This window comes from Etheostoma spectabile, chromosome 14 (assembly GCF_008692095.1).
Source record: "Etheostoma spectabile isolate EspeVRDwgs_2016 chromosome 14, UIUC_Espe_1.0, whole genome shotgun sequence".
Classification (NCBI taxonomy): domain Eukaryota; kingdom Metazoa; phylum Chordata; class Actinopteri; order Perciformes; family Percidae; genus Etheostoma; species Etheostoma spectabile.
In genome coordinates, this window is record NC_045746.1 from 136,551 (window position 1) to 152,976 (window position 16,426).

Sequence of the window (16,426 nt, forward strand, 5' to 3'; positions counted from 1 at the left end):
ATTACTTCCGTGTGGACGTATGCACGTGTGTGATTGTGAGTGAAGGTGAATCCCAAATTACAAAATAAATTTTAAAAAACATCTATGTTGTGCGTGCAATACAACTGTCCTGCTTTTATTTTGAAAAGTGTTATTTATGGACGTATGTGCACAGCGACAAGTGATGCCCGGTGACCCCCGAGATGTCCGCTCATGCTAAAAAAAGAAAAGTTGACGACGAATGCCGTGTTTTCAACAAGACATGGACTGCCAAGTATTTCTTTACAGAAATTAAAGGTAAAGCCGTGAGATTAATTTGTGGTACACAGGTTGCTGTGTTTAAAGATTATAATTTGAATCGCCACTACACGACGAAGCATGAGGATAAATACCGGAATCTGTCTGATGACGCGCAAGGGAGGCTGATAGTTGATGGTAAAACTGCAAACCCAACTAGGACTTTTTACCAAACTTAACACCCCCAGAGATGCAGTTTCAATCAGCAATTTAAGATTGTTTTAGTTTTCTTATTTTAATTTCATTTTAATTTCACATAGCCTAATATAAATATTTAATTTAATATTTAATTTTAAATAAAACCATCAAAAGCAATCTGCTTTTGTATAAAGTTAAGTTAGGTTAAATTAAATTATTATTATTATTTATCTTACGGTATATCAAAAATAATAATGAGCAAAATTGAATTGAAATATTGTCGATGTGGCCCTCGAGCAGTGCTCGGGTTGCTCATGCGGCCCTCGGTAAAAATGAATTGCCCACCACTGGTCTAGCCTAACATGCTTTCCAAAGTTTGAGGTCTATAACTGTAAAGGCGTGATCTCTTCTGTGCTCCAGCTTTGATGTTAGGGCCCCAAGCAGCAACTAGTTAGCTGACATGAGTGACTTTGGGGGGCTGTATGGTTGTTAAAGGTCAGAATGATTGGTTGGAATAAGCTCATTTAGTGATTTGTAGGTAAACAATAAAATCAATTTCATAACGTGCAGGGAACCAGTAAAGGGAGGCCAGTATGGGGGAAATGCAAGCGTGAGATAGAGGCCTGGTTTACACCAGCATAAATGGCATTACATTAGTTAAGTTGGGTCAAGATAAAAGCATGCACAACCCACAATCACTGAAAGATAAAAAGGGTTTGACCTTAGATAAGAGCCTTAGTTTAAAAAAAGCTTGATTTTATTACAGTTTATCTGCTTGTCTATTTTGAAATCCTTGTACATTATCACACCAAGATTTTTAACAATAGACTCCAAAAAGGGCCATGATACTTTTGACTTTGCTGCATTAAAGTAGAAAACATTCACCTGGATGTTTATTATCCTTAAATTTGACTCTCTTTCACTTAAACCCAAATGTTCCCTCAATACTGAGTGCAAGACAAATGCTTTTTCTCTGAGTGCTGGCTCTATCACACACAAGATTTACTATACAGTTGGACGCCTGTGTTATTACTGGGTGGCTGTGTGAAGTGTTTGCGTGTTTTTGAGCAAAAAAGGTATACACAGAGCGAGGTGTGTGTGTGTGTGTGTGTGTGTGTGTGTGTGTGAGATAGTGAGTGAGTGAGATCCAAAACCCATGTCCAAGACCTCGGTTAAAAATAGAAACATTATCAGTAACTCTAGCCTTGCTGCAAATTCACAGATGCACTTCACAGTGAGTGTGTGGGTGTGTGTGTGTGTGTGTGTGTGTGTGTGTGTGTGTGTGTGTGTGTGTGTGTGTGTGTGTGTGTCAGTGTCAGACAGGTCCTCCATCAGTGAGCCAACGAAGCTCTACCAACAAGTCACTCACCTCTTTCACTCCTCACATTCTCCCTTCCCTTCTCTCTCTGTCTGTCTCTCTGCCTTCGTCATTTTTCCTCATTAGCCATCTCTCTATCGCCATTCTCTCTTTCCCTTCTTTCTAAAACCACAACATGTTCTCAGTCAGTTGCTCTCTAATGCACTGTAGTTTGTTTTCTCTGCTTCTCCTTTTTCTCTCAAACTCCTCTCTTCTTGTGTGTTGTCTTTCAGCTGACCAGTCCTGCTTCTATCGTCCTCTTTTCACTCTTTCACTCCTCTGTTTCTGCTTCTCTCTGTCTCAACATTCTCTCTCCCTCTCTTTTTCTTGTCACCATTCATCTATTATTAAAGCCAAGGTCACCAACCCAGCAACACTTTGACTCTACTCCCCCGTTGCAAGGCATACAAATCACACACACACTGACACAGAGACACACAGACACACACACACACACTCCTACGCACTCGTAGCAGTCCAGACCGACTGTACAGCAATCTTTCTGTCTACCCGGAATCATGGCATGTCATTGCTGTAGATTTATGGGAGCGCAGCAACATTATTGACATCATTTACATTCAAGTTTCAGTGTGTTTTTGTCTACTCTCTGAATAAATGCATTGATCATACACTTACATATCTATCTGCACAGTCCATAAAGAGGTGTCAATGAGGTTTTAGGGCATGATATATTTGTGTGTGTGTGAGTGTGTGTGTGTGTGTGAGTGTGTGTGTGTGTGTGTGTGTGTGTGTGTGTGTGTGTGTGTATATACATGGAGTTATACACTACTATATTTCCCTTGAATGTGCTTTATCATGTAAATTTAACACCAATAAAATCATGTTTAGTGATTTATTTTCTTCTAACAAATGCAAAAGATATTGAGTGTGCACCTTTTCTAATTTCTTTTTATCTGGTTTGAAAATAGAAATCCTCACAGTAAGGTTACACTATGTCACTCAAAGAGATTACAATCCCAGGTAATTTACAGTTGATTATTCATGTATGTATTCTTATTGACTTTATATAATTTTATACATTATTGTTGCCCTTTTTGGGTGGTAAGAATGACAGTGTTTTATGTAATGTTATGTAAGTTGTATGTATTGTACGAGTCGGTCTTGAATACAATATCTCATGAAACACAGCACACTGATATTTAGATAGGGTACTTATTCTGTATGTCTCTTGAATAAATAATATATATTCAATATGTCTATCACTCAAACTGAATGGCCAACTTTATAAAACATAGAGCAGGCAGAATAAATGTGCTTAATATTCTTTTTTGAATGGGTAGATATCAGATAAAGCCATCTCTTAAAGTAATGTATTATTAACTTTCCCACTCACATTCTCAGTCAGAAAGGAGGTTTGGTGTGTGGCTTGCAGGGGCCTTATTGGCAGTGATATTCAAAATGCACCAAATTCTGTTACTCTTCTCCTATTTTTCTCACAGTGTTTTTTTGCCAAAAGAAGAGTTTATAAAATCCGTAAGGGTCTTAAGCAGTATTTCATCACCAGCTCATCTTACTTTTGAGGTTTTAGAGGCCGCCAAAGAGTTGAGTTTTAGTGCACCACCATTGCTTTCTATAATTGAAATGCAGCAGCTGTCAATTGGATTGATGTAGGATTCAACACTTCACACAGAGTGAACCTTATGTTCCAGCAGTAACAGCTGATTCCTGCCAATTAAAACAGGCACAGGTGCTCATTTGCCCACACTCACCTTCAGCTACTAAAGCCACATTGTGACCATGGACGTGGCAACTAAAGACACCTGTCAGCACATCAGATTGATTAAGCTGTCAGGTGGATGGTGGTGTGCGTTGTGTCTTTCCTGATGACAGATATGAACCTTTAACAACAAGGCATGAGGGACATCTGAACTAAATAAGTAATAATAATCATATATTATATATGTTAAGTTAGAACTTAAAATGAGTTGAAGTGCTCACTAAATTATACAATATTACCAATATAATTTATAATGTACATATTAATGCATTATTTAAATCTGCCTGTTGGACACATGTCTGCATATAAAATTACTTAGATTTTAATAATTCTTTCCTAATATGGTGGCCATAAATTATTCAAAATATAGAAAAATAAGTGCAAATATTTGCTTCACCTCTCGATTTTCATTGAAATACACTGTTTCTGCTGATGAGTCATTTTTTCAACTTGTGGCTTTTTTAAGGGCATCATTCTAGCATTATCCCATCAAACTGTGTTATATAACGCTGTGCTAACGTCAAGTACTAATAACGTCAAGCACCTGCCTCACAGCCAGTTGTAAAAGAGGGCTGTATGGTACGTGTGTCAATCTCATTACAGTTGTGTTTTATCTAGTGGCCTCCTGATGCTAGATGTTGCTGGGTTTAGCTCATATAATGATGCTAACTTAACTTCAATTACTCTGTAGCTAAGGCTCATGCCTCAAAACTCTGTCAGGTAGAAGTAAAAATAAAAATCCCATTCCTAAATTTAAGTAAAAAAAATGTTACTATGTCATTGCTCGGGCTGCTATTTTTTTCTTCTTTTCTTCAGCAGGATTCCATCTCCAAGTCATAATGTCAGCTCTTACTTGTAGGATTTTATTTTAGATTTTTCATCAGCTTTTTATACTTTTTAATATGTGATGTATTTTATTGGAGGAAAATATGTGAAGGTGGATTTTTACAGCACTGTTGACCTCTGGTTAGATGGATCTGTAGGGTGTGTGTGTTATGTGTCATGTCTTCCTGCATCTGTGCACCCATATGTTTCTTTGAGTGATTGTGTCTGTTTTTGGATACGACCGTGTATTAAGGTTGTCTCACGTCTTTGACATTTAACAAAATGTCTAAAGCAGACTACATACATAGACTGATCTAAATGGAGAGATTAAGAGAGAAAGCAATTTAGCAAAAGAGGACACAGGAGCAAAAAACTGAACCGCAACTGAACTTTAGGAGGTATGTCATATTTGGATACATATAATTTTTCTGAAGGACGAAGCATTTCAAAGCATAGTCAAGCTCAATAACAACAGCCTCCCATTTTTTCATATATGAAATGTCATCCTGCAATAATGAAGCTGACCGCCTGCTCCGACCAGTAAATATTTCCTGCACCCGTGTGATTTGTGTTGGGTCCCACAGGAACCTAATCCTGTTGCAGCACTGTAGTCCAGGTACGGAGCGGGGCCCTCTTCATCACACAGCACTAAACAGCATTTCATTCAGAGCGGCTGAAACACCATGAAATATGAATTCATGAAATATTCATTCACAACATAACCAGAAATGTGGTTCAATTTTACAGTCAATAACCTTAGTATTGGGGCACTGAGCCGAATGTGTGTGTGTGTGTGTGTGTGTGTGTGTGTGTGTGTGTGTGTGTGTGTGTGTGTGTGTGTGTGTGTGTGTGTGTGTGTGTGTGTGTGTGTGTGTGTGTGTGTGTGTGTGTGTGTGTGTGTGTGTGTGTATATGTGTACACATGCACGTGTGCATCAGAGGTAACCTGTGAAGGGCAGAGCTTACTTAATCACAGAACTGTAAATAGCATTTCATTTTCTAGTCATGAATTATTGACTCGTATAATGTTCATTCCTCTTGTAGCCACCACTGATACTGAAATACTATATCTGTAGTTCATTGGGTCAAAGTTCATCGTAAAAAAAATTATTCTATCTCTCATTAGGATTCCAACAGAATTGGATACATTTTAAATCATGTACGGCATTGGATAACTGAGCTGTGTGAAATATTTTGTCCTGATTCCTATTTTGTCAATCTCTGAAAATAAATGGACTAAGCAATGTACTCACTTAAAACCTACAGCCGTTTTGGCCTTCATTGGTCATGAAGTCGTTTGAAAGGCTCATCAAGAAGCAGCTCCAGATGGTTCTGAGCTCATTAGACTCTTTGTTTTCAGAATAAGCAGAATAGTTGTTTTTAAATGCTGCGTTAACCTTTCCTAAGTATACCCTTGGCAGGCTTGTATAGGTTTTACTTCCTTGTTTTGATGTAACAAAGTGTACTCAAGCAATAGTGTGTTCACTGATGTAATAGGTATTTAACTATTTTTTTTTAGATTTTCTAACATATTGTTCTCAGATAGGGAGGGGGAGTGACAGTAACATCTTATTGGCACAAAAATTCCTTTTGAGATGTGGCTGTCCTGTTCTCCCACCTGTAATTTTTGTACATAGATTGCAGAAAACTTTGTGAGGACAGGCACATTCTGAAATCCACTGATGATGCTGGAAGCACAAGCCTTTTTCAGGGTCATGAGTCTTGGTGTCTAGTTGAGAAGTTTTTACAGAAGATTTCAGTAATGTATTTCTGCCCAATGATGCGTCCAGATCAAAGACAACTGTCCAATTATTTTCTGTGATCTTGAAGTCCAATTTTCAGAGAGTTAGAGGTGTTTGGGAGTTACACCATCGAGTATAAAAAATAGTGTGCACTTCATGTTACAAGAGCCGACAGAGATTGTGTTTTAATGAGACCGAAAATTTATGTCTTTCTTATACACATATCAAATCAATTCTCAAAAGCTCCTCAGTGGCCTGATTTGGAACCTGAGACAGGGAGAAAAATATGTCAGTATTGTGATTTAATAAGTTAGATCATTTTCATTCAATAGACCATCTTCACTGATGTCTACATTGGGAACAAGTCAATTTGAGCCACTCCCTTTAGGTCACATATTCAGAAAACCACAAGCTAATTAGACAGGCTGAATTTCTCATTCCTTTCTCACACTGCAAATCTGCTTAACCTTCCACTTAATTCCTCTTCTTCTGTTGCTATTATAGCTACTATATTATTATTTTACGTGGTTTTATTTGTTTAATGCATCTTGCTTTTTGTTTTGAAGACACTGGAATGGGATACACATATTGAATATAAAGCACAGCAACAGCCGGAACTTGCAGGAGACAGTTTATAGCACGTAACAAACTAGACTATGCATACAACTATACATTCAGCTTTCGATTACTATTTGCAACCTAGCCGTGAAATCAATTTCACAAAATGGTCACAAAAAAGAAACAGCAAATAAGCTTTTTTCTCCCAGTCTCATTATAACCACTATAAGCTATTACCTTACTCTCTCAGATCTTTACAGGTAGTGCATTTACCCTTTTGTGTGTGTGTGTGTGTGTGTGTGTGTGTGTGTGTGTGTGTGTGTGTGTGTGTGTGTGTGTGTGTGTGTGGTGTGTGTGTGTGGGGGGGGTCGTGCGTGTGTGTAGTGTATGTGTGTGTGTGTGTTGTGTGTGTATGTATTCCCATGGACAAATGGTGTAAGCATGATGGAATCTTATAGAACAGAATGGAATGGGGCTCAATGTGCAATCACAAACATAATATTGAAGTTGTACTACACATTCATTCACTCACACAAATATACACTTGAAGGAGCCTAATCCCTTTGTGAACCTGTCAGCCTTGTGTTGCAAACACAATAGGATTATGTGTGTGTTTGTGTGTGTGTGTGTGTGTGTGTGTGTGTGTGTGTGTGTGTGTGTGTGTGTGTGTGTGTGTGTGTGTGTGGAGTGTGTGAAAGAGAGTGAGAGAGTGAGTGAGTGTAGGAATGCAGCGATAGTATTCCTTATTTCTCTCCAAAGCAATTTGTTTTCTATTCTTCTGCAAGGTATATGCGTGTGCACAACACGTGTGTTAGGCATGTTGTGATTGGTTGAGTCTGTGGGTCTCATAAAGACGATGATCATGATGGAAATGAATGCAATACATCTCAAACACGCACTTAGACACTCACACACATAGATTTACAAACAGGGAAACATACAGCACAAAGCACACACCTTTGCTTCCTGCCATGGGCCACTACTGTAAATAGTAACGAAATTAGGAGAGGAGAGAGGGGATTAAAGAGGAGGAAGGCTGGTAAATAGAGGGTATATTTCTTCAAATGCTACATACAACATTTTAAAGAGAATTATGGTGGCACAGTGGCACCTGTATAAAGAATCAGAGAAAGATCTGTGTGACCTAATGGTCAGACTGAATGTAAAAAAGTGGTGTCATGAATACTCAAACTCAGGGGAAGGAGGCATGCAGAAAAAGATGGATGCAAACTTGCTCCAGGCTACGTGAGCAAAGAAGTAAAAAGCATTCATGAAATTCTCCTGACGCAGCAAACCAAGAACCAATCATCTTCAAGCAAGTCTCTATTTGGTTGGCAGTATTTTTCTGTTCAAAATGGATGATGAGCTTGTTCAGCATGACATGGTGTTTCACAGCAGGGAAAGATGGCCGTTGGGTATTTGAGGCTTATAACACTGCATGGTTACCAAAAAAAAAAGCCAGACTCCGAATAAACTAGCATCTTCGATCTTGTCACTTATTATAATTAAGATGCTTTATTGTTTGTATTCTATAAAATTCTCCTGCATACATTCCATGTTACAGGTTAAGCCCAGCCATATTCTTTATTTTTCCTAAAGTCAAAAAAGACCAAAACCAGCTATTAGTTTATTTCTCTCAATACTTTCTGACTTCCCCAGCCTGTTACAACTCTCCGTCCCAAGTCCATTGGTTGGTACTGAAGATGTAGAGCTTCATGAATGGTTCCTAAATATACGTTTCATTTTTGAAAATATATAGAAAAAACAATCTTAAAACAGCTGGACATTGTGGTTTATTACATATGCAGTATAACTGGCACTCAAACGAGTAACTACAACATTAGCCAGGTACTACTTTCTGGTGCAGATTAATACCGATTTGGTGCTCTTGCAAGCATTTACAGCAGGACATTATAATTGTGGGACTGCCTCAAAATAAATAGTGCTCATGTTCATGAACAAACATGTCACCCAGTCCAACTATCAGGTTTATTGGTGCATTTCTGTGTGCTTTTTGGACAACAATGGAGGTCTATGGCACAGAGGAATGACACTCAGATGTTAATGTCTTCTTCTTGTCTATTTATGTCTACAGAAATAGACAAAGAGAGTTGTGGCGACCCTGGAACCCCACTCTATGGAATAAGAGAAGGGGACAGCTTCTTAAATGGAGGAATCCTAAGGTTTGAGTGCCAGTTTGGATTTGAGCTGATTGGAGAGAAAACTATCTCCTGCCAAGACAACAATCAGTGGTCAGCAAACATCCCCATATGCATATGTAAGTATTAAAATCATGTTTAAGTTATTATCAGAAGGGATACACATCAGTGTTGGCCAATATTCACCTTGTTGACTGGAATTTGAATCTTGGGCTGCTAAAGGTTGTGTTGGTTATTTCGGGTAGGACTCAGATAACAGTAGCTAACACATGATGCTACTGCAGCTGCTGATTCTGAGAAGAAGCCCCTGGCTGGACACAACTCTAGTATGACATAAAGTAAGAGTGCAAAAGGTGCCATACGCAAGTCTGGTTTGTTTACAAATAAAAGTGAAAGAAAATGTGTACTGTGTAATACTGTGTTGGAGTATTACACTGTCTCAGAGAAAGACCAGCAACAAGAACTTTGTGTTCTGTATGAAAAACACAAGGTGAAAGATACGAAATAATCTTCATTTGAAATATGGATATATTAAAGGTTGTTTCATAAAATGTTTTCGACTGAATTTGTGCTCAGTCAAAGATAATAAACTGTAATAAACTGTTAAATGACTTTCAGATAGTATTTTTTTTAAGGAAGATGTCTTTGTTTCTCTGAAGCATAAGGAGATAATAATAATAATAATAATAATAATAATAATAATAATAATAATAATAATAATAATAAACAACAAAATAAAGTACAATAACAAAACATCAGCTATTGGCAAAATTGCTTTTTTAAACGTCAGCATGGCCACAGAATTTTCCAATTGAAGCTTCCCTAATTTTCATGGTCACTGCTGCAGAAGGAAAAGAAAACATGGCATGTGCTCCGCTGTGATGTTGATAACATTCAGTCTGACCTGTCACCATGGTGACAGTACAGAGTTTATTATGGCCTGGAGCAGATGATGACCGATGATGCTATGGCGATGAATATTTAACAGGAAGTGTCTCTCTCTGCATCTCTTTCCCTCCCCTTTCTATCTTTTTTCTAAATCTGTATTTCTCCCCACTCTCTGTCTTTGTATGTGCGTCTGTCTTTCTGTCTGTCTGTCTGTCTGTCTGTCTGTTTGTCTTTGTCTGCTTTTCTGTACTTCTCTTGCTCCCACAGTCCCCTGTATGTCCAACTTCACAGCTCCCTCAGGAACTGTACTTTCCCCAGATTACCCAGAAGGCTATGGAAACAACATGAACTGTGTCTGGCTCATCCAATCAGATCCCGGCTCCAGAATCCACTTGGCATTTAATGACTTTGACCTTGAGGCACCCTATGATTCCCTAACGGTGAAAGATGGCGAGACAAATGATGCCGGCGTCATTGGGAGGTTCTCTGGAGCTGAGAGTCCTTCCCATCTGACGTCCAATACCAACACACTGAGACTGGAGTTTCAGGCTGATCACTCCATGTCAGGAAGAGGATTTAATATCACATACAGTAGTATGTCATTTTTCTATTTCTATTCAAATACAGGAAAAATAACTATTTGCGGTAAAACAGGGTGAAATGTGGCAACAGTATATTGATAATACTCCAACAAAGTGTTTTTTCCACAAGTTGAAGTTTAATACATGGTAATGGCAGGAAAAATATAATTTAGGGTCGCATTTATTTTCTTTTGCGGCAGAATAATGCAGGAGCGTCTGAGGCTGAGACATTGTTATGACGCTATGTAACAGTCTTTCTCATATGACTGTATATTGATTTTATGCATGACTTTCAGCCAAGACCTCTAGCAGTTATATTAAATTTGCAGTGGTTTTATTCTAAAACCGTATATCCATCTGTCATCCAACTCTCACAATTAAAATGACTATATAGTTACTTATTATCTCTCTTAGTTTTCATCACCACAATCACTTAGAAAGAGTTGGTGCGATTTTATTTTATTTTTTTCGTCAAATATTTAATGTTTGAACGTTTCATTTTAGGTAGATAGCTCTTTTAATTCACTAAAAGTTACATCAGACTGTTCAGAAGAGTTGTTCTGGAGAAAAAAAAAAAGACAAACTTTATTGATCTAAGAGGTTTCATGTGGTCAACACAGCAGCTAAGAATAGAGATGTACTGTATGTTGGAGAACTAAGAGGAACTAAGACATGAAAGGCATTAAAGGAACACTTTTTGGGAGCTTTTTGGCTTGTTTGTTGGCGTTCTTAAGTCAGATGAGAAGATCATCATTTCATAAGTCTTGTCTGTGCGTCAAGGACAGTACAAAGAGAGGTCCAGGATGTGTTTAGCCTTGTGTTGCACAAACACTAGAAGCTAGCAGAAACTGTCTAGCTCTGTCGAAAGTGGAACAAAACACCTTACAGAACCTCCAAAATTGTCTTTTTCTAGACATACCTTGCATCGTTCACCCTTGTGGAAAAAGAAACCGAGACATTATTGTTTTAAGAGAAGTTGACATCTCAGCCGTTCTGTCTTCAATGTAAAGTTGTAAACTGTGCACATTTTTATAACCCAGGAGATGTATTGATGACTAGCTGGTGAGACAATAGGATAGAACATGTGTTGTAAATAAGATAGTTTGGGATTTGTTGAAAGGCTCATTTGTTCAATTTTGATGGTGGCAAACGGTGTGCCCCTGCTTGCAGTCTTTATGCTAATTCAGGCTAAACTCATCTCCATACCAGACAAACAGAAATGGAAATTGAAATTGATCTTCTCATTTGACTGCGGGTTTGACAGCAAACAGACAACATGTTGAAGTGTTCTGTCCACAACTTTCCTCACAGTATATGTTTGACTTTAGCTCAAATCATTCTTTGTGTATCTGTGTAGATTTTTTGGGTCACTGCATTTCTCATTTTTAAATCTCTCTATCACCTGTTCACACCAGATTGCTCATACTGGCAAAACCTGAGCAACGTAAGGTTGGAATTTACAGCCTTATAATCTGAGCCAGACCATAGCCTAAAGTAGACATGCTCACAGTAGTTTAATCAGAAGTAACATTGCTTAGATCCAATCCAAGCACATTGCAAATATACTGTAGAATGAGAAATGAGATGAAATGAGAAATGATATTGAAAGGCAGAGCAGGAATAATGAATAGACCGATTATAGGAGATGTTTACTGGCCAGGACTGGGCACTCAAAGATGTCACCTTGCTGTAATAGATCTATTTGATTCTTTCTCAGAGATGTCATCAACATGTAGCACGCTAGTGCCTGTTCAATAAAGCTCTCATATTCTTTAATAACATTTCTATGTGTGTGTCTGTGGGCGATTAGTCTCCAACATCTTTCTCATCATTTGTGTGTCTCCTTGTAACTTTTTACCCCAGCATTTGGCCATAATGAGTGCCCAGACCCTGGCATTCCAATCAACGCTCGCCGCTTTGGAGACAGCTTCCAGCTTGGCAGCTCCATCTCTGTGGTCTGCGAGGACGGATTTATCAAAACCCAAGGAACTGAGACCATCTCCTGTCAGTTAGAAAAAGGAAAAGTCATGTGGAGTGGGCCCATCCCTAAATGTGAAGGTAAATATTGATTGATTGCTGATTAAACTATTAACTCTGGAACAATATGTCATCCGATATATCATTACTTCAGCGTTAAGACCCAGGGTGTGGAAATTATCAGCTTTCAGCTTGACAAAGAAAATATGGAGGTGTCCAGTTAACCTAAATTTCCAGGGAAATACCTATCAATACACTGCTGCCACATGTACAGCTACTAGCTTACAAATAGATAAAAGTTGCACTATTCATGCATATCAAACCCTTTCTTGTAAGCAATAAGTGGGAATGGATATGTGGAGATTACCTTTAATCCAAATGTGAAGTTGATGACATATATGAACATGTTAGCTATGATAATATATAATTAGCACAGTGGTATGTTATAAAAGTCACAAGAAACAGTGACCACTTCACTGAACAGTTAAGTGAAGTCTGCTTATAAGTCATTACACCACGCCATTTTGACTGCAGCTATACCATACATAATTATTATATCAATTTCACATTATAACACTGTAATTAATCATCCATATACAGTCACAGGTAATTACGTTGTCATTAAAATATATAATCATTTGTCAAGGTGGCATTAGCGCTATAATATTTAATCAACTGCTTTTGTGAAAGTACATAATCATAAAGATGTAAATTTGATCTGTTAATCTCAGATGGAACACATTAACTAACTGTGTAAGTGTTTTTGCTGTAACTCCAATAGCAGATATAATTAAGTTAAGATAATTCTAACATGTTGACTAACGATTGTACAAATAAACAGGGTTTTAGTTATGTTCCTGGTCATTTAATGTCCCCAGATCCTCTGTAGCTAATATGTGTCTGAACTTGGATGAAAATCCACTTACTTGTAATCAGAAGGTACAGACCACAACAGATTAACTTTAGACACTAAGTTAAACTCTTAACAAGATCAAATTTAAAATAAGACTGGAACAGAATGGCTCCTGGCTAATCTAACCACTTTTTTAAAGATTTTCAGTTATATTTTATGGTCTCTGAATGTTGATTATGCTTCGTTCTTTATTTTCCTTTAATTGCTAATGTGCATTTCCTTTGCATTCATTGCCATCCTTATATTATGTGGAGTGCAATTTGCGCAGATAGTGATTTGCTGTTGAACAACATGGAGCATTTTAGCAGCTGAAGAGTCGGATATTTCCGTCAGGAGTCAGTTGTGACGGCCTCTGTACGATCCAGTGAGGCCACTCTGTGGAACTGATACCTCACTGGTATTAATTATCTTTTACTTGAGTTGATGACAGATTTGGTGCAGCTGTGAGCTGAGTGGGGATAAAGCTCCACCTGGTCAGACTACGCACTCTCTTCACTGCAATCCAGAGCTCAACCATAGCCTGATCACCTCGCCTGTCACATCTTGTTTTTGGTTAATTAAGTTACAGAGATACACATTAGTTTATTCTTTTGTTAAATAAATCACTTTTTTATATCGTTTACGCTGCCTCGTTACCTCTTCTGTCATGGCCTTGAGCCAGGTTGTGACAGTGTAGACCAAAACAGAGTTAAAAGGAGAATAGGTATTGGACTTATCATCATGGATTTGTCAGGTGGCCAGGGACACAGCTCCAAATGAATGCTAATGCTGCTCTGTCTGCTTGGTGTTAAAATGGGCAACTGTTATTGTGTTTACAACTTGTTGCAAAGTCCATTTAATGTAGGTTTGAATAAATATATTAAATCAAATGAAATCTTGCTGTCACATGGCGATAATACCTCCAGCAGGACTGTACTGTAGATAACTACCCAAAGTACCCAAATTGTGTTCAAGAAACCGTCATGTCAGCTGGTAGTGAAGCTGATTCACCAGCCTAAGATACTTACTAAAGTCTGCCAGATGTGTCTGGCGTCAGGTCTCACTTACCACACAGTTACGGTACTTGGACGTGGACTTCACCTAGACTTGGGTGGTCTTGATACAAATCATCTCTGGCCTTCTATTTCCCTATATCTCCCCTCACTTCCCTCTTTCTGTCCCCTCTCCTCCTCCAGCCCCATGTGGAGGCCACTATTCAGCCCCGAATGGAGTGATTTTGTCTCCTGGGTGGCCTGGTTATTATAAAGATTCCCTCAGCTGTGAGTGGGTGATTGAATCAGAACCTGGTCGCTCCATCAAAATCACATTTGACAGGTAAGTGGCATAATTCTTTGATTCTGCATATCATGAAGCCTCTTAGAGCTCTGAACAGCCAGAACTGTGCAGATTCATCAGAACTACCATCAATTACTTCTGATGAGCAAAGATATACCAGACTTAAAAGTTTATGGGGAATATAATAACGGTCGCCTAAATTTTATAGTTTGTATAATTAATATTGTGAATTGTTCATTGGTCAGGAAGGCCAGGTAATATTTTGGTTATATTGTGTGTACTCTGAGCTGTGAACTGGTGATAGAAATAAGACTTTAGCGGATCTTGTAAAATCAATTTTTCATTGGTTTGAGTTTCAACTTTATTTCATTGTAAAGTGCATTTAACAATATTATCTCAACAACCTGTGGGGGGCTTAAAAGACTAGACCTCTTAACCTTTTATTACTCCTGCAGCACGAAAAGAAAGGATGAATTTAATGGCTGTGATTTTCTCTTGATCATTGGTAATTTAATTTTAAAAAAAAACAAGTCCTTCAGCCTTTACTTCTGTTTGTGTATGTGATTGGTCCCTTGTCTTGTGTCTGACTGTGTGGGTATCTGTTCATGTATGTGTTTGTTAATGTCTTTTGTCTGCATATATTGTTTGTTTGCCCTCTCTCCATCTTTCCTCTGTATTATTTTGGCCCTGGGTCATGTTCTAAGGTTCTAAGGTCCATGTTTTTTTTTTAAAGTCAATTTAACAGGTTTTAAAGGACGAATTGGCTTTCACTTAGATGTGTGGGTATGAATGCTTCAACCAGATCCAGCATTACATAAGCCTGAACTGGTTTTGTGTTGTCCTAACAGTCTAGAAATTATCATCATCGTTGTGATATTCTGATACTGTTCTTTCATAGGTTCCAGACAGAGCTGGGTTATGACTTTCTGGAAATCCATGATGGGCCAAACCTCCTGTCTCCTCTAGTTGGCTCCTTTAATGGAACCCAGGTGCCCCAGTTCCTGTTCAGCACCAGCAACTTTCTTTATCTACTGTTTACCACCGATAACAGCCGGTCAAATGCTGGCTTTAAAATATTATATGAAAGTAAGTCAAAAACAAATAAAGCATATTCATGCATATACACACACTAACCTAGGTATAGTATTCATAGATAGAAAGCTGACTTTAAAATATGGTCTACCGGTATGCCTTCTACAGATCAAATGTAGTTTATGCATAACAGTCGCTGTGGATGATGTTAGGATGCAACTTTTCAATAATAGCCCACAATACAGAGATTCACAAGCTACCTACAAAAAGAAAAACACGGTGATTGCACAGCATGGGGCTTTATGTGGAGATTCAAACCAGCTGGGAATTTAGAGTATGCACATCAACAAAACTGCACATATGTACCATTTAGACTTTTTTTTTTTAGGCGTTACAGTGGACAGCTACTCATGCCTGGACCCTGGTATCCCTGTCAATGGTATTCGGTATGGACAGGATTTCTCCATCGGGTCCACAGTATCATTCGGTTGTGGTTCTGGCTACAGACTCAGCCATGAGGAGCCACTAGTATGTGAGAAGAACCACTGGTGGAGCCACCCTTTACCTACATGTGACGGTAAATACCTGAAGAAATAACCTCTCATACAAATGAATTATAAATATAAGTGATGTATGGATCTTTATAAGTATTCCTTGCTCAATATTATAACTGATTTTGTTGTAGCACTCATTAAATATGTTTAAACAAATACTGATTCTTGGGAAAACACTGCTGTAGTCAACCTTCCTAATCACGAGCTGGCATGGTAATTTGGTCATGGCATGTTCAAATTGACATATTGACATACAGTAGCCCATACTCCAATAAGACTTTTTGGATAAGGTAAGTTGATATCTTAAACCAATTTGACACCCACATGTAAATCATCATCCTAAACTCTGTATCTTAAATTGTCAGATGTTATCCACTATGTTAGCACTTTGAGATTTCAATTGAAATGTAAAGG

The 16,426-nt window shown here is 38.2% G+C and overlaps 1 protein-coding gene across 1 annotated transcript in view; it reads left to right on the forward strand.

Moving 5' to 3' along the window:
• Positions 1-16,426, forward strand: part of LOC116701449 (CUB and sushi domain-containing protein 3) — a gene marked incomplete at its 5' end in the record, with an annotated part of 211,419 nt that overhangs the window by 107,692 nt on the left and 87,301 nt on the right. The window contains 6 exon segments of the mRNA XM_032535155.1: positions 8,729-8,911; positions 9,948-10,274; positions 12,125-12,319; positions 14,327-14,465; positions 15,325-15,512; positions 15,847-16,035. Of these exon segments, the coding sequence (XP_032391046.1) occupies positions 8,729-8,911; positions 9,948-10,274; positions 12,125-12,319; positions 14,327-14,465; positions 15,325-15,512; positions 15,847-16,035 (1,221 nt within the window).